This window comes from Talaromyces stipitatus, genomic scaffold, assembly GCF_000003125.1.
Source record: "Talaromyces stipitatus ATCC 10500 scf_1105507295523 genomic scaffold, whole genome shotgun sequence".
Classification (NCBI taxonomy): Eukaryota; Fungi; Ascomycota; class Eurotiomycetes; order Eurotiales; family Trichocomaceae; genus Talaromyces; species Talaromyces stipitatus.
Genome location: NW_002990113.1, coordinates 3,970,770 through 3,992,199, shown reverse-complemented (window position 1 = coordinate 3,992,199; position 21,430 = coordinate 3,970,770). Strand labels below are relative to the sequence as shown.

At 46.8% G+C, this 21,430-nt stretch overlaps 8 protein-coding genes across 8 annotated transcripts, besides 1 other annotated feature; 2 read left to right on the top strand and 6 right to left on the bottom strand.

Moving 5' to 3' along the window:
* Positions 1-105: 105 nt before the first annotated feature.
* On the bottom strand, positions 106-3,708 carry TSTA_074080 (histone transcription regulator Hir1, putative; the record flags this gene model as incomplete). Its single annotated transcript, XM_002341369.1, has 5 exons — positions 106-375; positions 430-3,174; positions 3,252-3,473; positions 3,536-3,610; positions 3,672-3,708. The coding sequence occupies 5 exons, from the start codon at positions 3,706-3,708 to the stop codon at positions 275-277; spliced, it is 3,180 nt and encodes a 1,059-aa protein (XP_002341410.1). The 3' UTR covers positions 106-274.
* Positions 3,709-4,249: 541 nt separating this feature from the next.
* TSTA_074070 (stomatin family protein) lies at positions 4,250-5,935 on the bottom strand. The gene is made up of 2 exons (XM_002341368.1): positions 5,372-5,935; positions 4,250-5,316 (listed from the first exon to the last, which is right to left on the bottom strand). The coding sequence occupies exons 1-2, from the start codon at positions 5,872-5,874 to the stop codon at positions 4,497-4,499; spliced, it is 1,323 nt and encodes a 440-aa protein (XP_002341409.1). The 5' UTR covers positions 5,875-5,935; the 3' UTR covers positions 4,250-4,496.
* Positions 5,936-6,273: 338 nt separating this feature from the next.
* TSTA_074060 (La domain family) lies at positions 6,274-10,540 on the bottom strand (the record flags this gene model as incomplete). The annotated part of the gene is made up of 5 exons (XM_002341367.1): positions 6,274-7,692; positions 7,751-7,803; positions 7,933-8,416; positions 8,467-9,697; positions 9,799-10,540. The coding sequence occupies 4 exons, from the start codon at positions 10,538-10,540 to the stop codon at positions 7,789-7,791; spliced, it is 2,472 nt and encodes an 823-aa protein (XP_002341408.1). The 3' UTR covers positions 6,274-7,692; positions 7,751-7,788.
* Positions 6,424-6,453: a microsatellite.
* Positions 10,541-13,058: 2,518 nt separating the features above from the next.
* TSTA_074050 (UPF0171 domain protein) lies at positions 13,059-15,465 on the bottom strand (the record flags this gene model as incomplete). The annotated part of the gene is made up of 2 exons (XM_002341366.1): positions 13,059-14,434; positions 14,493-15,465. The coding sequence occupies 2 exons, from the start codon at positions 15,463-15,465 to the stop codon at positions 13,059-13,061; spliced, it is 2,349 nt and encodes a 782-aa protein (XP_002341407.1).
* A 379-nt stretch (positions 15,466-15,844) lies between these two features.
* TSTA_074040 (cytochrome c oxidase assembly protein Cox19, putative) lies at positions 15,845-16,340 on the bottom strand (the record flags this gene model as incomplete). Its single annotated transcript, XM_002341365.1, has 4 exons — positions 15,845-15,953; positions 16,023-16,137; positions 16,201-16,235; positions 16,291-16,340. The coding sequence occupies 4 exons, from the start codon at positions 16,338-16,340 to the stop codon at positions 15,863-15,865; spliced, it is 291 nt and encodes a 96-aa protein (XP_002341406.1). The 3' UTR covers positions 15,845-15,862.
* A 177-nt stretch (positions 16,341-16,517) lies between these two features.
* TSTA_074030 (DUF636 domain protein) lies at positions 16,518-17,361 on the top strand. The gene is made up of 3 exons (XM_002341364.1): positions 16,518-16,697; positions 16,743-16,922; positions 16,977-17,361. The coding sequence occupies exons 1-3, from the start codon at positions 16,690-16,692 to the stop codon at positions 17,278-17,280; spliced, it is 492 nt and encodes a 163-aa protein (XP_002341405.1). The 5' UTR covers positions 16,518-16,689; the 3' UTR covers positions 17,281-17,361.
* Positions 17,362-18,831: 1,470 nt separating this feature from the next.
* Positions 18,832-20,958, top strand: TSTA_074020 (aldehyde reductase (AKR1), putative). The gene is made up of 4 exons (XM_002341363.1): positions 18,832-19,041; positions 19,110-19,371; positions 19,427-19,754; positions 19,812-20,958. Exons 1-4 carry the CDS (start codon positions 18,899-18,901, stop codon positions 20,015-20,017), a joined length of 939 nt encoding a protein of 312 aa, XP_002341404.1. The 5' UTR covers positions 18,832-18,898; the 3' UTR covers positions 20,018-20,958.
* On the bottom strand, positions 19,776-21,363 carry TSTA_074010 (uncharacterized protein; the record flags this gene model as incomplete). Its single annotated transcript, XM_002341362.1, has 2 exons — positions 19,776-20,968; positions 21,029-21,363. The coding sequence occupies 2 exons, from the start codon at positions 21,361-21,363 to the stop codon at positions 20,479-20,481; spliced, it is 825 nt and encodes a 274-aa protein (XP_002341403.1). The 3' UTR covers positions 19,776-20,478.
* Between the last annotated feature and the right edge of the window lie 67 nt (positions 21,364-21,430).

Genomic DNA, 21,430 nt, shown 5'->3' with positions numbered 1-21,430 from the left:
CTAGTTATCTTATCAGTCGAGAAGTTTCAATCAATGCTTCATTCAGAAAGAGAAGCAAGCAGATGTGGCATTTAGAAATGACAAGTAAGAAGGTAAAAGGATACGCAAAAGAACCCTGTATACCGAATTTATAGAACCTATGAATTTGTGAACAATCATCATATACCCCTCCATAAAAAAAAAAAGGCCCAGATACAGCCCCTACCCTTGCTCTAAACGCCCGAATCTCAAAATACAGGTGCATTGAAAAGTCAGAAAGAATAAAATAAGTCAGCTAGCTTGTTTCCATGGCTTCGGAATCGGCTCCTTCTTCGTCCACGACGCCTAGCAATTTTGCATAAGGGACGGTGACTCGTTGTAAGTCTCGATGTTTACCTATTGAATGACCAAGTTAGTAGATGTACAAACCCGAAGAAAAGGTAAACATACCAAGAGCAATAATGACTTCTTTCAGTAGTACATCCCGCGGCCAGCCACAAAGAGTATCTGAGTTCTCGGACCAGTTTCGGCCGTCTTTCTCAGTGGCCGAGACAGCTCGCTGTACCGCTTCAGAAGTACCTTCGTCATCATCAGAGTCAAAAATACCGCCCACAAGAGCTTTTAAGAGTTCTTCCACCTTGCCACGTAGTCCTTCCGCTCCGATGCGTTTGGCATACATAGACAAATAAAGACGGAACTCCTCCTTGGCTCCTAAGGACAGGGCGGCCGCCATTCGGTTCTCAAGATGGGCGATTGAAACGCTGGATTCAAAGCTCTCGTATCCTTCTCGAGATAGTAAGACCTTTATCAAACGTTGTAGGAAATAAGCCCGTCCACGAAGCAATGTCTCGGTGGTCGTGTTTCGTTCGAGGAAAGGAATAATACCCGCGGATATCTTCTTCTTCTTGCTTTCTTCGCCGTTCTGACTGCCCATGGCCTGAAGATTGCTCACTGAAGCATCGGTTGTGTTCCAATACTGACTGCCAACTGCCCACCATGGCTCTGCTACCCGTTGCCATGTGTACATGGCTGAGGAGTATATGTATCCCTCACCATTAGTTAGGCCGACAACAATACGGCCCTCAGAATTTATCCTCGCCCCTGTGATGGCAGGCGCAAGGATAGCCTGACCAGTTTGAGCATGTGTAGCAGCATCCAAGACCGGCTGGAGAGATACAGGAGGATGAGGTGATGATACAGTTTTGACGTTCCAGACATAGCACATCCCTACTGCGGTGATGCATAATAGCCACGGTCCTTTACTTTCAAGAATGACTGCTTGGGCTTCTAGAACCAGCGCGTTGATAAGTCGACGGCCCGCAGGTGTCCAGATATATATCGATCCGTCCTCACAGGCAACAGACCAGAAACCAGTATTACCAGTCGCCAATAGCACAGATTTGGGGAGAAAGTCTTGCCACAGGGGTTGATCACCACGACTCAGGCTGATTCGTACCGGATCTCGGTCCGTCGAGCGACCGGTCAACGTACCTGGAGGTGGATTACGAGCTTCAAACACGAGATCTATCCGTGACTGTTTCGAATCTCCAGAAGGTTCTGTTGGATTCCCATTTTTATCGAGAGCCTGTAATATTTGTGGGCGAATCTTTGGTACTGCCAACCTAAGCTGGCTGATAGCCATGCAGGGGTTGACGACGGCTGGTCGAATAAATCCTGGTGTTGTTTGTTGTCCCGTAACCGCCGGTCCGGTGATGGCTGGCATGAGTCCAGCAGTGGTATTTGACAGTATCGGCATTGATCCGTTCTGACTGATAGATGCGACACGTTTCTCCACCTGGTTATCTTCATCGCCTTCAATTTGAGCTAGTTTGCGCTTGTTCCCAAAGAGTAATGCTTGTAAACCACCTTTCGGCAGTCCATCGAATGGCTTTGACAAATCAAGTATTGACTGAGGTGCATCACTTCCGACCTGGCTAACTGTCGAAGATGCCACGAGTCTAGACTGTGGTAAAGATGACTCAGACGCACCGGCACCCGAGACTAATAAAGGAGCTATTCTCTTCTTCCCCTCTTTGGTATATGTTGGCCGCTGTTTCAATCTTTCCAATTTCGCCTGATACGGATCAGGCTTGTCCTTTTCTTTTTCAGACTCTTTTTCCTGCTCGGATGTCGTTCCATTCGTTTGAGTCTTCTGTTTCTCAGAAGTACCGTTCGTGACCATTGTTGTGGTTGAAGTAATCGTCGTAGTTCCATTCACTGTAGCCTCCGTTGAATCATGGCCGTCACCCATCAAAGCTCCCATTCTGCCTTCAACACCTTTGATTTCTCCCGCTTTACTCTTCTCCTCGAGTAGTAAACCATCGGTAGTTTCTGCTATACCGGCACCCCTTCTTGTGCCAAATTTCGTCAAAGACCTCTCATTCTCCTCCAGTGACATGGGATACCCAAGCTCCGCCTCCTCAAATCGAACGGCGAGAATAGTTCCATCCAAGGCAGTTGCGAACAAGCATGTACCATCCGGACTCCACGCTAGATCGGACAATGATTTTGCGGAAATATCTTGCGCAACCACAATCGGTCTTGGATTGCTCGTTATCCAGACGCTGAGTGATTTGTCTCCTCCGGCGCATGCAATAACCGTCACCAAGTTATGATGTTCGGTACCTGATTTCACAGGATACGCAGAATATAATCTTGGGGAGAACGCGCACACTTCCACAGGCGCCTCGTGTCCAATGAGGTTGATATCACTATCCCACGATCCACGGTTTATAATAGCCACCGAACTCACAGGCCCATTCACCGCATTAGCAGCCGCAATATGCAATCCATCAGGAGACCACGAGCAGCGCCGGAAATACGCCGTCAAGGGCGAACTCTTAAAAGGCGTGACGATGTTGGTTTCCAAGACGAAATTATTGAGTTGATCATGCGCAGTCGCATTTGGTGCTGGCGAATTGAACCGGAATATTTTCACTGTTCGATCATCACTGGCCGTAGCAAAGTATTTGTTTGCAGGATCGAACGTAATGCCCTTGACGTGACTTTGGTGGACGGAGAGTGTCTTTAATTTCTCGAAGGTATGGCCCGACCAGACGACAACTTTCGAGTCTAAACCCACAGAGACCAAGATAGAAGAATCGTATGACCAGCCCAAATCCTGCACATCATTGTCATGCCCAATTAATCTCCGAATCGTTCGCCAGTTCTCAACTGGAGGCGCTTCATCCGAGCCTATAGCGAGCAATATCAGTAATCGCGATATTTCCATAGACAAACCTCCAACCTATCGTATAACTTGTGACACATACCGAAGGTAGTAGCATGAGACGGTGGATTCGCATCTAACGAGTAGACACAGACTATCTTATCATCTGCGCCAGATGCGAGGTACTTGCCGTTGGGAGAGAATCGGACGGTGTGTATAGTTCCGGAATGATTGCTCATAGAAGCAAGCTGTTTCGGTTTATCGGCATAAGCAGGATCGGCCGCATTGTAGATAGCTTCGGTCGACCAGATTCGTACATATCCATCTGTAGAGGAAAGTAAAGAAGTCAGAATTATGTTCCTAGCTCTATGCTGCCAATTCACTAACCTCCTGCAGCAGTTACCAATCGCTTTCCATCCGGCGAGACGTCGCAACTGTACACTTCGAAATCTTTCCGTTCACCTGTATTCAAGCCAGGTCAGTAAAAGTGAGAACGCCTCCTTCAAAAGGGTATAGTTCGTACCTCCATGTGTCAGCCATACAGGCTTGATTATATGCATATTGCGATTGATCGATTAATCAATTTATCCTCGACCTCGAAATTTCTAATGAAGCAGTTCGTTCCTCCTTCCCAACAGACGTAGATAGCTTCGCCGACAAACGACTTTTATAGCGTGTTCGACAGTCGCGGATCAAGCATCGCAGCTCCTTAGCCATCCAAGCCAGAGTGAATTCCGTCCCTCGACTCTGGCTCAGCGCGTTCACAACAAAGGAAAATATTATGAGGAATAAAGCGACACGAAAAGGTGCAATACTGCACCAACAGAATGAAATATTATAGAGGAGGGAACGACAAGCGCTGGCGCGGATTAAAACAATGAGTTTTGACGAACTCGCGATCTCTCCACGTTGGAGAATACTCCGTAGTAGATCCAGGTTGGCAGGAGATGGCCCAAGCTTTTTTTTTTACTTTTTGGGAGCGAGACCTTTTTGCCCAAGTTTGGACCGGTTTGAAGAGCGGTTGGCCGGAGCCAATCAGGAGCTGAGAACGAGAAAACAGCCGTCTTATATTGCCTACATACTCTATACTCTACTCTCCTTGACAAATTGCTGGTATTTGCTATAACCGTTGCCTGGACAGATATAAAAGAGCAAATATGAATTGCATCATAAAACATGAGAACATATTTGATCACTAATGTTAGTACAGGATCCCAACTCCCGCAAAAAGCTATTTCAATATGCAATTATGCGCGCTTGGGTAGTAGATTACATGTGTCGTAGAGATTCCACAAGTGGAGAGAGACTTTTGCAGGAAAAACAGGACAGGAAGGTATGTAGTGAGACACTATCTTTTCTGCTGAGCAGTCTGGTCAAATCCATCAAGGACACTCTCAGCAACTTGACTGCGCTCACTGCTCGATTTAGCAGTCTCCCCAGCTTTCTCACTCGTAGTCTCTGCATCCTTATTTGTAGAATGCTCAGGATTGCCCTCTCGAGTCTCAGGGACTCCCAATGCTTTTGCAGCTAGTGCCTTAGACTGACCCTCACTGACCTTGCTGTAGACAGAAAGAGCACTTGCAATCATGCCTCCGATATCTCCAACGTTGCCAGGGACAACCACAGCAGTACCTTCCTTGGCAAGATTACCGAATGCCTCAACATACTTCTCTGCAACACTAAGACTAATAGCGCTCTGGGCATTCTCCTGTCCGTCACGGATCGCCTTTGCAACAGCCTCGATACCCTTCGCAGTAGCCTCGGCTCGTAACAGAATGGCTTCAGCCTCACCAGATGCGCGATTGATCTGCTCAGCACGCAAGGCCTCGGAGGCAAGAATGACGGATTGTTTACGACCCTCTGCGATATTGATGGCACTCTGTCGTTGACCCTCAGAGTCGAGAATCTCGGCTCTCTTGGATCGTTCGGCGGTAACTTGGCGGTGCATGGCAGCTACAACGCCCTCTGGTGCATGAATATCTCGAATTTCGTAACGAAGACAGACTACTCCCCAGTCCTGCGCCGCCTCGTTGATAGCTTGTGTAATGTTGGTATTCAAAGTAGCTCGCTCTTTGAGCACGTGGTCGAGTGTAAGCTGTCCGATTTCCGATCGCATCGTCGTCTGAGCGAGTTGTGAGATCGCATATTCGGCATCTTCAACACCGTAGCTACATGCCACCCGCCGTCAGCTCTGCACAAGGAGAGAAACAGAATCGAACCTACCTAGCTTTATACGCATCAAAAACCCTCGTATAGAGAACTCCATCAAGCTCCAAGGTCACATTATCAGCCGTAATGGCATTCTGACTCGGTATCTCAATAGCCGATTCCTTCAGACTCTTAACATAAGCAATGCGATCAATAAATGGTATAAGAATCGCCAATCCTGGTTCCAGAATACGATGGAACTTGCCCATCCGTTCCACAATCCATGCCGTCTGTTGAGGTACGAATCGAATAATGGTATTTGCGGGGAGAGTGTTTCGATGCGAGAAGTATGTCTGCGGAGCTGATGATGGTGATGATGACGAACCACCGGTTGCGAAGCTGAGGAGAGATGATTCCGGTTGGGCGAGGGATCGAGTTGAATTGTTTAGACTTCTTCGTGAGAGAGCATTGTATGTGGAAAGGTTGTTGCCGCGGCTGGCAGCTTGGATCAGAAGCCGGGTTGGAGTATAATTGGAATTTTGGAACAGCCTTGAAGCTGATCTGGAGGTTATCTCCATTGTGCACAGCCACAAGGAAATTCGACTTTGGTTTAAAATGTTGTGAAGATGGTTAAATCGTGAATCTAGCTCTCGTCGAAGAGACGAGAACCCCGAGTCTTGGCGGCGATCTACGTACGGAAAATTATACTTCCGAATTCCGTTGAGATTGATCTCGACGCCCTTAAGTAGAACCTTGCTATAACGAACAAAAGGCGTCTCCATATTTATATTGATCTCAGGTTGGATTATTTTGGTACGAAGAGCATCCTATCTATAAATACTAGAAGAGATAAGTATATTGAAGGTGCCCTTCATCCCTAAATCGAAGTCACTCCTGGATATATTGACTTGGACCCCGAGAGGCCTTCAAATCTGTCCGTTATAACCAAGTCCTACTGTATTTAACAACATCTAATTGCACAGCAGAAAAGTCTTATTAAGGAGTTGAGTCTTGTCCTGATCCTTAATAACGATTACTAATGCAACCTTTCCGAAATCTTACAAGTCACATATTGCATCGTGAGTTCACCGACGCAGTCTCAAGTGAAGAACAGAGCGAAGAAAGTGAAAAAAAAAAGAAAAAAGAAAAGAAGAAAACACCAGATGTCAAAGACAATGATCCATTTTGCTCGTGCTGAATAACTTTCAAGTCGCTCACCGGGTTTGAAAGGGAATGAGCATTGAGCTACGGCAATAGGAACATTGTTGATTGACAGAATCTGCTCGATGAACTCCTCTTGCCACAAATGCAGACGTACCCTGATGATTTATCGACAAAAACTTCCATGGTCGAAGGTTGAATAGAAAAAGGCATCAAAAAAAGAAAAATACATCTCACAATACTCATGCCATGCAAAAACGAGAAGATTCGGAAAATCATGGGGATAATGGGGAACTAGATGAAATAAAGAGAAACAAGTACATCATTAGAAGTAGACGCACTGGAAAGGGGAAATCTCAAGGCCAGCACGTCCAATGCCTCCTTTGGAGAATAATAATCCCACCATCTGCGGCGTAAACCCCGAAATGAAAAAAATGGTAGGCGAATTCCATGAAATTTTTTTGAAATAATGAATTCCCTCTGTGGGCACTTTTTTTTGTCCTTTTTCGCGCAAAATGCTCGCTAAAACCCGAAGAGATGGAAAGACAACAAAAAGACATGTCGAAGCATTGCTGAAAACTGCAACTCTATCGAGATGGAAACTTTTGAACCCACTGAGCCGCGTGATCATTATGAACCGGATACCGGGCGATAGGAAAGAAGAACGGCTCGCTGGAAGTCGATACCAGCTTGCAGAAACGGAATAAGAAAAGCAAGAAGCAATCAAGAATAAAACAAAGAGCCAGCCCGGTCGCCGAAATGTGGTAGTATGCTTTTGTACCTTTTCTCCGTTCTCTTTCGTGAAGTCTGCTTCGAGGTGCGATCTGGCGAAAGCAGGAAAGTAAATCGAGGAAAAAAGCTGTCAGAGGTCAAAGCCCATGCCACGGGTCCTGCACACATTGTTCCAGTTCTAGATATGCTTCACGGGTGCAAGTCGACTCCAAATTTGTGAAAAGAATTGAAAATGTACGTGGCGATATCGGTCGTGTATCGTAGCTCAGAAGGAAAAGAAGATGATTTTTCGAATAGTCTGTAATAGGAGAATCATAACAGTGCCGGGAGGGTTCCTCAATCGCGGACAGGCCTGTAATAGAGAATCATAACAGTGCCGGGAGGGTTCCTCAATCGTGGACAGTCTTCCATAATCAACCCTAGAGTGCCGGCACTCGGGTCTGGTGTCCATTCATTACCACCAAACGAAAAGAGCAAGCTCAAGATATTGGCATTCAACAAGTCTGCAAATGCATGATCAGTACACAAATCAGAAAGCCAAGAGGTGTCATTTTGAAATACCTAAGATCAGGAAAAAACTATCCGGTACTCATGTAACATTACTGTGCAGTACCCTATTAAAATGTTAGCAGACTAGAACAAGAGAAGAGGACTGGAGCCGACCTGCCGTGATTCTCAAATGACTAGATAAGCACGACAGAAACTGAACTCCTTTGTATTCGTGCGTTTCATTGAAAACCTACATTAGGATTCTCGTTGTGATCACCAACCGCCACGTACGGGGTAAATTCAGGAGCCGCTGACGAGAGCGTAGTCTGAGGATCCGCCTGTTCATGTACACCGTTTGGCAGACCATTTGGTGCGCCCTGGTAATCATTGTGATTGACACCGTTGGCCACGGGCGCAGCGAAGTTGTTGCCTTCGATGGGATGTAAAGCTGCTGCGGCGTTACCATCGTTTTGAGCGGATGAGTCACGTTGATCCATAGGAAGCACCCAGTGCTCCCATTTCTCACGTGGGCGCAATAGATCCAATCCATCCTCGCTAAGGATGTACTCAGCATTTCGCAACTGACGGCCACAGTGGCGGAGCATCTCGAAATCTTCGGTAAGGTTCCTGATCCTCTTGAAACCGGCGATGAATGACAAGCGAACAAAGCCCTGCGAATCCATATGCTTCCGAAGGTACAGGTCCTTGCAGAGGTTGTCCACCGAGAAGTAGTATTCACTATTTGCGTTAGTAAAAGGCATAATCAACTGCAATTTTTCAACACTTACAGTTGCATCTGAATCAAGGTGAAGAGGTTGAATGGTTCCATGTACGGCTGGTAGGGAATCGCACTCATTGGGCCCGGTGCAACATGGTAACTCGGGTACATCGTGTTGATATCTGGCACAGGGTAGGCAGAGTACAGACCGGCAGAGTTAGGCATGGGAGGCGATCGCAATGAAAGGCGATGGTTGACATGCTGAGGCTGCGTGCCGTTCTGGAAGTTCTGATGCTGCGAACGCTGACGATCACCGGCGCTGAAAGATTTTGGCACAAATGGATGCTGAGGCACTTGCGAATTTTGGAAATGTTGGTTATGAGGACTATTGTATGAATGATTACCTCGTCCTCGGTATGTGCCACGGCCGCGTTCAGGTCGTGATTCGCCACGCTCCTTTTGGTGGTCGCGCTGATATTCGCCCTTCTCACGGGTGTAGTCTTTGAATTCACGATCACGAGGGACGAATCCGTTTACATCGCGTGAAGTGTCGACAGACTTTGTATTGTCAAATCGCCGTTCATGGTTGGGAACGAAACGACCATTTCCTTGAGCATCGCTGGGGGATGATCCTGAACGTGGGCTGTGATCAGATGCTTTGTGGGCAGGGATGAATTCTGGTGCCTTTGCAGAGCGAGGTTCGCGGTAAGTCTTTGCAGCAGCGTCCACAGGAGGGTAAGCGGTTCCATTTGGCGCAGCATTGTTCTCTTCGGTAGCCTTAGGACGAGTGTCAACACGAGGGCGCTCGGAGTTGGGTGGGAAGCGTCGCTGTTCACCCTGTTGTGCGTTGGCCTCAGTGGTGACGGGCTTCCTAGCTTGGGCAGGTAAAGAGTTGGCACGAGCAAGACCACCTTCGTTACGTCCTCGATCAGGCAAACTAGCGTGTTGCTTGGGCTGCGCCTGGTTCGGTTGAGTAGCAGCGGATTTGGCGTCCCCAGGAGCGGTTGTACTATTGTTCGCAGTGCTATTGGAGCTGTGGGCACCACCGCGGCCTCCCTCACGGCCACCACGGGACGCTCGACCTCCGCGACGAGCTCCAGAGGGAAGTGGTGTGTTGAAAACAGCAGTGGGGACATACTGCACCGGAGTCCACTTCTCCTTGCCACGAGGTGCTGGGGTCTTCTCAACTTTTTCAGACTTATCGTTCTTTTCCTGCGCCTTGCGTTTCTCTTCACCAAGGGCGGTTTGTGGTGTGGGCCATGCAGTTGAATCTGCGACCGGTGGAGGTGCGATATCCGACTCTTCATTTGAACGAGGGAAGCGGTTCGTAGACTTCTTGGGACCTGAGAATAGAGCATCATTAGTGTGAGGCCTACAAAAAAGGGATGTTGTTCGATCTTACCTTCTTCACGAAGTTTGCCATTTTCAACTCGCTTTCGGTCTTTGTTCACCGAACTGGATGCATCAGCTTGGCTATCGTTGGCCGTCTTTTTCTTATTGGCGGCTTTGGTCGTATCAAGAGCTGGCGAAGCAGGCTTGGAGGGAATTGCCTTGGTTGCAGTATTCGCTGACTTCAACATTGCAGCACTGGCTTTGGCCTTGGCTTCTTGAGCTTCCTTCCGCTGTTGCCACACATTGACAGCTGGAGGAGGCGCTGCCTTGAGCTCCTTGAGAGGAAGATTCTTGTCTGCTGGTTTGGCAGAGTCATCCTTTTTCTCATCCTTGTCGTTGTTGGTATTCGACTTGTCGGCAGTGGCTGAAGCCTGTGACTTGTTCTCCCAGTGAGAATCGCCATTCGTGATTGTGGGGATCTCGTCTTCTTTCGCTAATGTCGAAGTCGAAGCAGTTCCAAATGATGGAGATGATGCACCGGAGACTGCGTTCTTGGTCGAGCCAGTGGTAGCAGACTTGGATTCATGATCGGCAATAGATTCCGCCTTTTCAGACAATCTCGAAGACTCTGCAGAGACAGAATTGGCTGTATGTTCCGGGCCTGAGCTCTTAGTCACCTCACTATCCTGTGTGGACTTTCCGGACTGGTCTGTAGTCTTGGCGTTTTGTGATGTGGATGATGCAGCTAGCCCTTTGGCGGCTTGTGCATAAGAGAAGGTTGACACCTCTGGCTTTATGGCTGTAGTTGCCATTGTGATGTGAATCTCCACAAGAGTAACACAACCGTGCACTGGCAGGTAGTGGTGACGAACTGATATTTTATGGCCCTAGGGACCCCACCAAACTACCAGCAGCACCTAGAGAACTATTCTAACCAGACTCCTGCTTTGCTTTTGTAGCTTGTCTATCTGACTCTTTGCTTTGGTTGTGACGTAGCGATTATCGACTCAGCGAAGATATGCGAACGTCAAAGAAATATTCAACCGAAGGATTGTTCCACCGACAGATCAAGATATCGAACCGTGTCGGATTGGGGTTTAATGCTCGGGTTGCATCGGCGTTCGGCAGTAGAAATTTAGGCAGGCCTGAATTTAATGCAGGAATGTGCTTCGTTGTTCGAGCGGAGATGTTGTATCGTTCGTGGCTGATAAAAGCAATATACAAGTTAGCAGGGAAGAAATAATTGAGTAATAGGTTGAGTAGTGTTTTGTCGAGCCGCAGAAGCTATGAGTTGCGAGACGCAAACCAAAACAGGACATAGAACAGTCGGTCGTATAGACAATGATCGAAGATGTGGCTCGCGAGAAATGTAGATGGATCCTGAAGATGGATGGAATCAATACCTTTCTTCTGTTTTTTTTTTTTTGTTTTCTTTCGAGTCGGAGCGATTGAATCCTCCCTTGACAAAAGTCGAAAAAAAAAAGACGCGAATTTGGCTGGTCGAAACGATATCAATGGAATCTCGAACACCAAAAACAATCAAGTGCGAATCCAGTGAATATCCTTTGCGTTACCTAAAAACCGCACAACTGACGATCGACGAAAGAGATCTCTCAAAGGTGTGAAGTGAAAGAAGAGAGGTGGTTTGTGTGCGGGTGGGAGGACAACCCAAAAGAGACGACGATGAGGGATAAAAAAAAGAGGTTCCAAGCTGGACAAATGAGATCACACAGCTGTTTCAGACACTCTTCTTCGATAAATGAGAAAGAGGGGCCGTCAACAGCAGTACAGGAGACAAATGCCCACACGCAAGAAAAAGGAATAGGGAAATACGAAGGGAAGAATTTTGGAGCAGGTGAGGAAAAAAAAAGAATTCAGGACGTGTGGAGAGGAAGGAAGGTTAAGTGGATGCTCTCTGAGTGTGGAATTTCTTGAGAAAAGTTCTTTGCTGGTACAGTACAACAAACGAACAAACTCGGCTCGGTTTTTGGGTAAGTCCAGTTAAATTGTATTTTACTTTATTTTCTTGTCTATTTTACCTAGTAAATTCAGTACGTAGTATCGACTACCCTGGGATTGCCGGACGTCCGCGACCAAATATTCTTCAGCGTGTTTCCTGTGGGTATGGTACATGTAACTTTGAGGGTACTCCTAACCCTAGGAATTTGGTAGGAAGTTGAAGACAATCACATATGTTATTTCAAGGTATTTGACCTAGGTATTCATAATGTTGTTGTTTATTAACTAGGACATGTTACATATGGAATGAAGGTTGATATGTGCGTGGCAGCCTGAGGGTATGTCGGATTTTGTGTATCAGCGGGGAATGGCCTATGTACTTTTGATGATAGCGATGATCTCCAAGCACCACGTGAATATACACAATTTGCAGTGTTCATACAGATACAAATATGAAAATAGATCAAGTCCATACAGCAATATGCCTACAATGCTATCGGCACATACTCCGAGCTGTCATCTTACCCCTCGTAACCCCAATACACACTGTATCATCCTTCAAAGGAGTGATCGTACGACCCTGACACGGCCTAATTAAGAATTTCGCGAGGGGTTCGCATAGTTAACTTAGCTATAATAGACATTACGTACGATATCTGGGTAATTAGTTGCTAATATTCTTCTGCATGGACAACCCCGCAGTCAGCTCTGTCTGATATTGCTCATCAATTTATACATATAATACATATAATACAGTACCGGAGTGGTTTTGGATACCGCCGTTATCCGTCGTTCCGCATACGTCGTGTCTGTATCGTAATACACATGCCAGAACACCAAAATCACCAGGATGGGGGGTGAAAATATATATCAAGAAGGTGAAGTCATGTCATAGCTGCTGAAATATACCAGGTAATATGAATCTTTAATTCATCAGCTGTATAATATTACTGCTTATGCAAAGCTCAACAGGAACCGATTCTTCAATTGTAGCCCCTCGTACTACAGTCGTATGTAACAAGTACCTACTAACTACTGCATGACCCCCAAAGAAGACCACAGATTCTGATTCTTCATGGCCAGCCCTTGTCCTTAGTACTACACTGCACCGTGCACGATGATATATGTAACTTGCAGCTGTTGACCCTGAAGCCAAGCATAAAAGTAGGAGCTACAAGCAAGATATTCAATACACAACATAGCCAGAATCCAATTGGACCGGATAACTTAGGGCTTAGGCTTAGGCTTATTTTATTTGTTTCAATCAACCGTTGGACCTCGGGTGCTTCCGGTAACCCTTCCATCGTGTCACACCAACATTATCAAGAATATTAAAATATGTATAAAAGAAGTAGTAGTAGTAGTAGTACACTACCAGTGTCGCACACTGACAAGAACTTGTTCCCTGGCATCCATACCCGGCATGGTCGACTGCCCCAACCCCCATCTCTGCAGAAGCTGCCAAACAACCTTCCGTTTCATACCCTCGCGAACGGCAATTTTCTCGAGCGCGTCGGTGCCGTTGAAATATTTGACGAATTTAGGCCAGTACGTTTTCAAGGAATCCGTCACTACCGAGTCGTCGCCTTCATTGGGATTTGTTGCGGTTGATGAAGTCGGTCTTGGTGGTGCGTCTGGGAATCGGGACATGATCTCGTCTAACCATCGGGATTCGAGTGGAGAGGCTCGATGCGGAAACATGATCAATGACGACATGTTCAGGTGCGAGTTGCGCTCCATGTAAGAGTCCGATAGTTGGAAGTGATCTTCATCTGACCCGTGTCGCTGTGCGAGGGGTGTGAGTTGTCCGCTGGTTTGACTGTGGATAGAAGACGAGGATCTAGTACTCGCGGCATCGTCGTGGTACCGCGTACTCGAGCTATCGCCATATGCTCTATCCAGTGACGATGATGATGAACTTGCATTCCCGCCTGAAGCGAGATATTTCTCAAGTTGTTCTTTGCGCATTTTCTGTTCGACTGCGAACTTGATCTCGGGAGTCACCTTGACTCGTGAGAAAGTTCTCAGCTGAGTTACCCATCCACCTCTCAGGAGCCAGGCAAGGATAGCAAAATAGGTCTCCTTGTGGTCCTTACTCGGAATAAAGGTCGCATATGGTCGTGGAGTGCCACTTAACGCCGAGAGCATCTTGGGTAAACTGGGAAGAGTCGGAAACGTAGCCGCATACGATTGAGTAGCTTTCTTCAACTGGCTGAGATCACAATTCGGTGATACGATATAAGTATCTCTCTGGTGCAACGGTGGGATGGCTCGAGCTCGTCTCCAGTAAACCAGGTGTTGAGCGAGGTCATGGATAGTGTCAAGAGGAATACCCGACAGTGCCGATATCTGCGCAAAGGACTTATTGGGCCGGGAGTTTCGAATGTAGTGTAAGAGAGCTGGAGCTAGTTCGCTGCCTTTTAATGCTTCCATGATGCCCGCCTCGCTTTCGAGGAGGAGCAATGCAAAGTGTTTGGCCAGAACTTGATTCGGCATTTCGAGTTCTGCGCCGTGGTCTGCGTTGACTGTATTCGCTGTGGTGAGCCACATGCCTGCAAGGGAGGTATCGTTGCTCGGGGGTAAGTCTGCAACTGATGTTGTCGGAGGTATTTGGAAGTCGGCTGAACGTGATTTGAGAGATACAAACGCAATATCTGATTTGGAAATCTTGTCGAATACGGAATGTATGGCTGCAGCAAGAGACGATTTTGACACGAGCTCGTCATGCAAATTTTCCGCAGAGACGTCTAGTAATGTTAGCCTCGAATCTTGTGTAGACATTGACAGTTCGATGTGTTCACATACCTCGCTCTCGCGCCCGTTCCTTTACTTGCAGAATATGCTGCGCTTCCTTCCACACGTAATCCGAATGATCTTGTTCATACTTCAGGGCTTTGCTAAACTTCTTGATAACGTGCTCGTACATCTCTTGCAAATGTATGGAGTACTCAAGCACCGGCGGAGCCATGACAAACACGACGTTGAACATCGACATGGTATCTTTATCACTCTCCGGACTGCCCGTCTGACTATCGGCATTATCTTCGACATCCGTCTTGTCTGTATTGTCATCTTCTCTGGAGGACTGTGTACCATCAGGAGCGCCCTCGATGTCAGAATTGGCATCGCCATCTTTATGTCTCTTCTCCGCGCTTTTTGGTTTCTTTCGTTTCCTCCTTCGACTCTTCTTGCGCCAGTAACCATCATCGCGTACAAAGACAGGCCAGCCCACGAATGCCAGGTCATTGATACCAATTTCAAACCTCCTCTTGTGCCATGCTCGAGTCGGACTCAATAGCTTCTCCCATACATCCGACGGCAGTCCAAACACAGAGTCAAAGACCGCACTGTAATGACCTCTCCCAATACCCGTTAAATCAGCACTATCCTCCAGATCAGATGCTTTCTTCCTAGCTTTCCCGGAATTAAGCGACGGTGGACGCTGCGAGTCACCACCCGCTGACGAAGCGGTCGTAGAATTATTATCGTCGACCACGTTCGCGTTACTCGGTCGACCACCACCACCTGCGGAACTCCCACCGGTAGCAGTCCCTCCAGCACCGGTGGGATCTTCATCTTCCTCATCGGAGCTGGATTGACTTTCTTCATCGGATGCGAAATCGTTACCGCCTCGTCCGCGACGAAAGTTGGGGCCGAGGAGCTTCTCAAGGTCCGGGTTGGCGGGGGTGTGGAAGACACATCGTGGGCCTCCACGAGATTGGACTATTAGAATAATGGCTACAAGCCATGGTTCAGGAGGGCGTGCAATTGAAGACATGGATAAGATGAATGGGTGGCATTATGAGTGTCATAATGCACGAGTGGTTGTGGCTAAGATGGTGTCGTGAATGTCAAGATCTCTTTATCTGATAAGCTAGCCGGAGCTTCTCATCTAGCTCTGAATATCCCAATAGGCTTTTACGATTTCAGCCTTGGAAGCAACAAATAAATCTGAATATAGATATTCCTATTCCCAAATGCTACTAATTTACATGAATTCACACTCCAAAGACTATATACAATAAACAAGAATAACTCTGGCTTACTATGCCCATCAAAACGCCAAAAATGCCATGATCCAATCAAGTCCACTGCGAACAGCCCAACAAAAGATGCATATATATCCTAGGTTGAACGTTGCATCCTTCCATTTACCCAGGTGTATATGTATAGTATCACGTCTTTTTAACCGTCGTATCGTCCCCTGTAGATTTTTCCTTGAACTCGAGGCCGAGATTCTCAAACTCATCGGGTGCCATAAGATTTCTATTCAAGCAAAGAGACACAGTTAGCAATCGCAGCAGTAACATATCCACGAGCAGCAGGAAAACTGACTTGTCCATGCGACAACCCAAATAACCCTTGGCAAGTTTCCGACAATCCTCATTATTAACGCCTCCTTGCGATTTGAGACACTTCAGATAGTTCTGTATGAGATGTTTGCATTCGCCTATATGCACCCAATCAGCGACTAATCATTCGCAACCATTGGGGGAATATGGAGAGGGCGAACCATCGTGGTCAAGTGGGAAACTGCCTCGCTCCGGTCTAGAATTGTGTCAACCGAGACCGTACCCCGTCTTCTGTCCTTGAGGATACTCACGGAGTAGGTTTGAAGTTTGCAGCGGCACCGCCGGGAGCTCCGAAACTCATGGTTATGTATATGTTGGGAGTTCAGTATGTGATCTGGTTTGAAAATGTTCTGAGTGTCTGATGTCGCCGAGCCAAAATCATCTATGGGTACCGAACAAACAGTGCAAACAGAGCAAACATATCCATTGTACTCAGCTACGAATATTCGCCAATCGCAGTGTCTACTCGGATACTCGGACATATAACACGATACTGCTGCAGCAGTAACTGGTTCTTTAACGTGTTGAAAGATAGGGTTATGCACGTATGACGTCGAACTATAAATATCGTAGATAACCCCTCTTGTCTCATATACTACGACAGCAATTCTACTCCAGATAATATACTTCTCAGCAATTCAAGGATCAAAATGCCCATGTCAGTAACATCATAAGTCTACAGGACATAAACTAACGAGAACAGGCACCTCGAAGGAAGCTGCCAATGCGGTGGCATAGAATTCGAACTCCAATCCCATACACCGGTGCCATATCAACTCTGCGCATGCGGAATCTGCCGCAAAGTCGCTGGATACAACGGCAGCGTCAACATTGGCGGATTGGCCAATACCCTCAAAATCAAGAAGGGAAAGGAACTTATCAAGTCAGTACAAATACCTACTACCATGGATATTTAAACAGATATTAAGTTTCGCAGAAAATACAACGCAATCAAAAACCGCGGCAAACCAGACGAACAAAAGTGTTCATCCGAGAGAAGTTTCTGCTCGAATTGTAGTACCATGTTGTGGTTGTGGGATCATCACTGGCCTGAATTGATCCATCCTTTTGCGCCGGCGATTGATACAGAGTTACCTGTCCCAGATGAGATGGTTTGTATTATGGATTCGTCTAAGCCGGCTTATGTACGATGGCCGGAAGGGAAGAAGGTTGTGCGCGAGAAGTACAATGATGTGAGTTTGGAGGAGTGGCATAAGAAGCATAATTTATTCTATGATTGAAGTTATATCTAGCTAAGTTGCAAATGATGCTACCTATGAAAGATGTTAGCGTTTGATTACCACCAACATAGGAAATGATAACAGCAAGATTGATTAGGATCAGTTCTCCAAGGTGAAATAGTTTTTCTTCAATGCCGAGACTCGGTAAGAACACAGCGAAATATTTGTTGTTCATCAGGCGAGGGGTAGAACGAAAGGAACATTTATAGCTTACCGGTAAATTAGCAGTTAAGACAGGACATCGAAACGATAGACCTAAAGCCAACATTTGTATCAGTATATGGCTTCATAATAGAATGATAAATTTTCAAGATGAATATAATCATGGATGTGTCATCTGTGTCAGGCTGGCCACTGTTAGCATAATCCACATGACAACAGGAATAGATGGACATACCTCATTAAATCAGAATTTTCAGTGTAAGAATGTTCATTTCGAAACGCGGTGCGCTCGATCAAACAGTGTGAATAACGTGTTCATCATATAATGGATGACATCCTTTCGAGAGTGCATAGGGTGAAAGAAAAGTGATATGTACCTGGGAGATGAGTGTTAGTTCAAGTCCACACAAAACTCAGATATCCCATATATATCGAGGACAACAAATCAGTTGACGAGTTCTCAACAAGCATTCCGCCTGCCCAGCACCCGCAAAGTTTGTACGCTTTGCTTTTGATGGATGAAGAGCAGGCGGAGGCGTTTTGTCCGCCCGTTCGTTCAAACTTTCCTCATTCGAAGCAAGTAACACAATGTATGGGAGAAGAAAGTTCTTATTTACCTATCCGATGTAAGTTAGCTTCGTAACTACTACAGACGACAGACAATTGGCTCAACAACGAAAAAAAGAAAGATCAGACAAGGCTGAAACTTGATAATAGACAGATTCCACATGTATTCATTAAGTTTGAGGAATGCCTTAGCGTGTCACGGAGTCATCATCAGACATGGGGGAGAAAGAAGAAAATTTTGCAACGAACCTTTTACTTGGAAGCAGTTAGCAGAACTACCAGCCAGCGGTATAATCGAGGCAAGTACAAGGTCCTGGGACCTATCAAGCATTGATGTTGAGATATTCGCTCGCTGCAAGTGCGAGGTAGTGGTTGTGGTGGAAGAAGAAAATGAAGCTGTGCTTTTCCGCTAAAAACAAAAAAATTCCTTAGCGTGAAATGAGCTGTCACATGATATGGACGCTAAGCTGTTGTGGTTCTAGCGTCTACTTTCGGTCGAGGATCCCGAGAGATTCGATTGACCAATCACGTCTTGACTCAGACGAGTCCTTCCTCTGCTAGGCATACGAAAGAAAAGAAGCTCTAGTCAGTCCTGCATGGATGTGATAACAAGCATTTGACAGACAAGATAGACCGTTGACACACCACCGGTACATTGCTAACGTCAAGTTATCCACTCTCTATATATCCACTCGAGCCACTGCGACGTCATATCAGAGGCGCAAACATGTTTCTGCGTCAAGTTGACGTACCAACTGCTTTGCCCTCGTATTATATAGATGGGCAGCCTTTGACATGAAAACAACTAACTTGAAGTTCTTCATAGCGAAAAGAAAGATCTTCGAAATCGATTTTGAACCGAGTATATTGCAATCGACTATTCTGAATCATGCCTGGCACACGATACAAGCTCAACACCGGAGCCGAAATTCCAGCCCTCGGATTCGGTACATGGCAGGATGCTGATGCACAGGTCGATGCCGTGAAGGAGGCCATCAAGGCGGGATATCGGCACATCGACACCGCCAAAGTGTATGTACAGATCTCTTGAAAGAGTCGCGATTCATTCTACAAGCGACATCTATTAACATTTATTACAGCTACGGTACCGAAGAACCCGTAGGAAGGGCCATTAAGGAGAGTGGCATCCCCAGAAACGAATTGTTCGTTACCACCAAGCTCTGGAACCACGAGCATCACCCAAATGATGTTCCAAAGGCCCTTGATGGCTCACTCAAGGACCTGAAGATGGACTACGTTGATCTGTTCTTGATTCACTGGCCCGTAGCTTGGAAGCCTGGCAACGATCTATTTCCAAAGGAGAATGGCAAGCCAGCTGTGGCGGACATAGATTTTGTTGACGTACGTCTTTATCACCCCCCTGCCCAAAGGGCATAAGACGCTAACCATGAAACAGACCTATAAAGCAATGGAAAATCTCCTCCAAACCGGCAAAGTAAAAGCAATCGGCGTCTCAAACTTCTCCAAGGCCCAAATGGAGCATCTACTCAAGAACACCTCCGTGGTCCCCGCCGTGCATCAACTCGAGTGTCATCCATGGTTGCAGCAGACCGAGTTTGTGAACTGGCATCGGGAGAAGGGTATCCATATCACTCATTATTCTCCATTTGGTAACCAGAATGAGATCTATTCTGGTCCCAAGCATTTGGGTAAACTGATTGAGAGTCCGGAACTTAATGAGATTGGAAAGAAGTATGGAAAGACGGGTGCTCAGGTTGCTCTAGGTATGTGTCTCCCGAATTTCCATGTAAATGAAAGGCCCAATAACTGATTATTCACAGCTTGGGGCATTACTCAAGGCCATTCGGTCCTACCAAAGTCCAAGACTCCAAAGCGTATTCAGGATAACTTGCAGGGTGACTTTAAGCTCAGCGATGAGGATATGAAGAAGATTAAGAGCATCGATAAGAAGTTGCGGTTCAACGATAGCAGTGCTGACTTTGGCATGGAATTCTTCGGTGACCTGGATGGCAAGAATTCTGTTTAAAGTCTGGCAAACTACCTGTAGCTATGCGGTATAGGCGTAAAAATGAATGGCGAATAGATAGCTACGAATTGATGAGTGGATTTCATGAGTGATTATGAGACTTCTATATACATGCATGTCGTCACACTCGGATAGTTCTGCGTATGGAGTTTGGTGGTCGCTTATGGACTTTGGACCATCCCTTGCCACCTTCATATGCGTTCCTGAAACCGGCCCTGCTTCTGAATCAACAGGCCGGCGTCAAAGCTGCATGAACTGCCTCTCAGCAGACGTTAGTACTGGAGTTGTTCTTCTGGAACCAATCCATTTGGTAAGACTCCACACGCGGAACGAAGCCTTGTTCCATAGACTTGAGACGATAAATGTGAGATGGCTTGTGGTTCTCGGGGCAGCGAACGTTGTTCATTGCCGAGCATGCTCATACTCGAAATCGGAAAATAGCATGAAGACACAGGTTTGTATCAACGCCATCCACCAACTCTACCTTCATCCCACCGTGCTCTAGCCTCCTTCCTAGACTCCAGCTTAGCACCCTCAGTCCTAATCCGTCTCACCCAATCCGTAACTTCCTTATCCGAAGCACGGCTCATGTGATGATCGCTCTCAAGAAAACTTTCTTCAACCGCATGACAAATCGCCTCCTGTTCCGCAACGGCAGCAGTGAGACGTTGATACAACGCTTTCGGGGACCAAGGTTCCAGCGCAGCATCCATTTCGGTTTGTTTCTTTCGCCATGATACTTCGAGGGATTGATGGTTGAGGAGGAGAGATTCGGTGGTTGCGCGGAGGCTTGCGACTCGCGACTCGAGTTCTAGGACGTGCTGGGCGAGTGCTTTGTTGGAGTCTAGATGCGACTGGAGGACTTGCTGGGAAGCTGGGTAGGAGGGGTGTAAGGTTGATAGCGCAGAGAGAAGGGCTGGGTTGGAGAGGACTGATTGTAGTTCTGACGTTCTATTCCTCGCAAAGATACCAGTTAGCGAAACTGTACATTAGGATGAACGGTGCACGCACGTCTTATTCTTAACAATATCCGGTAACCATTCGTCTTCTAGCCGCGGAGGTTCAGCGAGCGCTTGAGGTGTCTCCGATCCATATCTCTGAGTAGCCTGATTTACTGCAGGATTATATTCACTTGGAAAATTCCTTGGACTCTGTATTGCGCCGTGCGATATCTGAGACTGACTCGGCGGAGCTGCTAGACCGCCCGTCAATGGTGTTCCGCGTCGGCTTGCTTCGTGACTATCCGGCTTTGGGGGAGGGGGTGGTGGTGTTTCGGAGTCGACTGGAGGTTGGAAGGAAGAGCTGCTCCAGCGAGCCGATGGTTGGGGCGAGTATGATTGAGCCATTTTTAATTATCTGTTTTGTGGTGAGCTATTGGCTTCGTGTTCTTGTTGTATGTAGTTCGTAAGCTTG

Coding starts and splice junctions, on each gene's coding strand:
- TSTA_074070 (XM_002341368.1), bottom strand. CDS start 5,874: ATGGAGATAACCTCCAGATCAGCTTCAAGGCTGTTCCAAAATTCCAAT. Junction 5,317..5,371: donor TTTGATGCGTATAAAGCTAG/GTAGGTTCGATT, acceptor GGTGGCATGTAG/CTACGGTGTTGAAGATGCCG.
- TSTA_074030 (XM_002341364.1), top strand. Junction 16,923..16,976: donor AAGGGAAAGGAACTTATCAA/GTCAGTACAAAT, acceptor TAAGTTTCGCAG/AAAATACAACGCAATCAAAA.
- TSTA_074020 (XM_002341363.1), top strand. CDS start 18,899: ATGCCTGGCACACGATACAAGCTCAACACCGGAGCCGAAATTCCAGCC. Junction 19,372..19,426: donor CGGACATAGATTTTGTTGAC/GTACGTCTTTAT, acceptor ACCATGAAACAG/ACCTATAAAGCAATGGAAAA. Junction 19,755..19,811: donor GGGTGCTCAGGTTGCTCTAG/GTATGTGTCTCC, acceptor GATTATTCACAG/CTTGGGGCATTACTCAAGGC.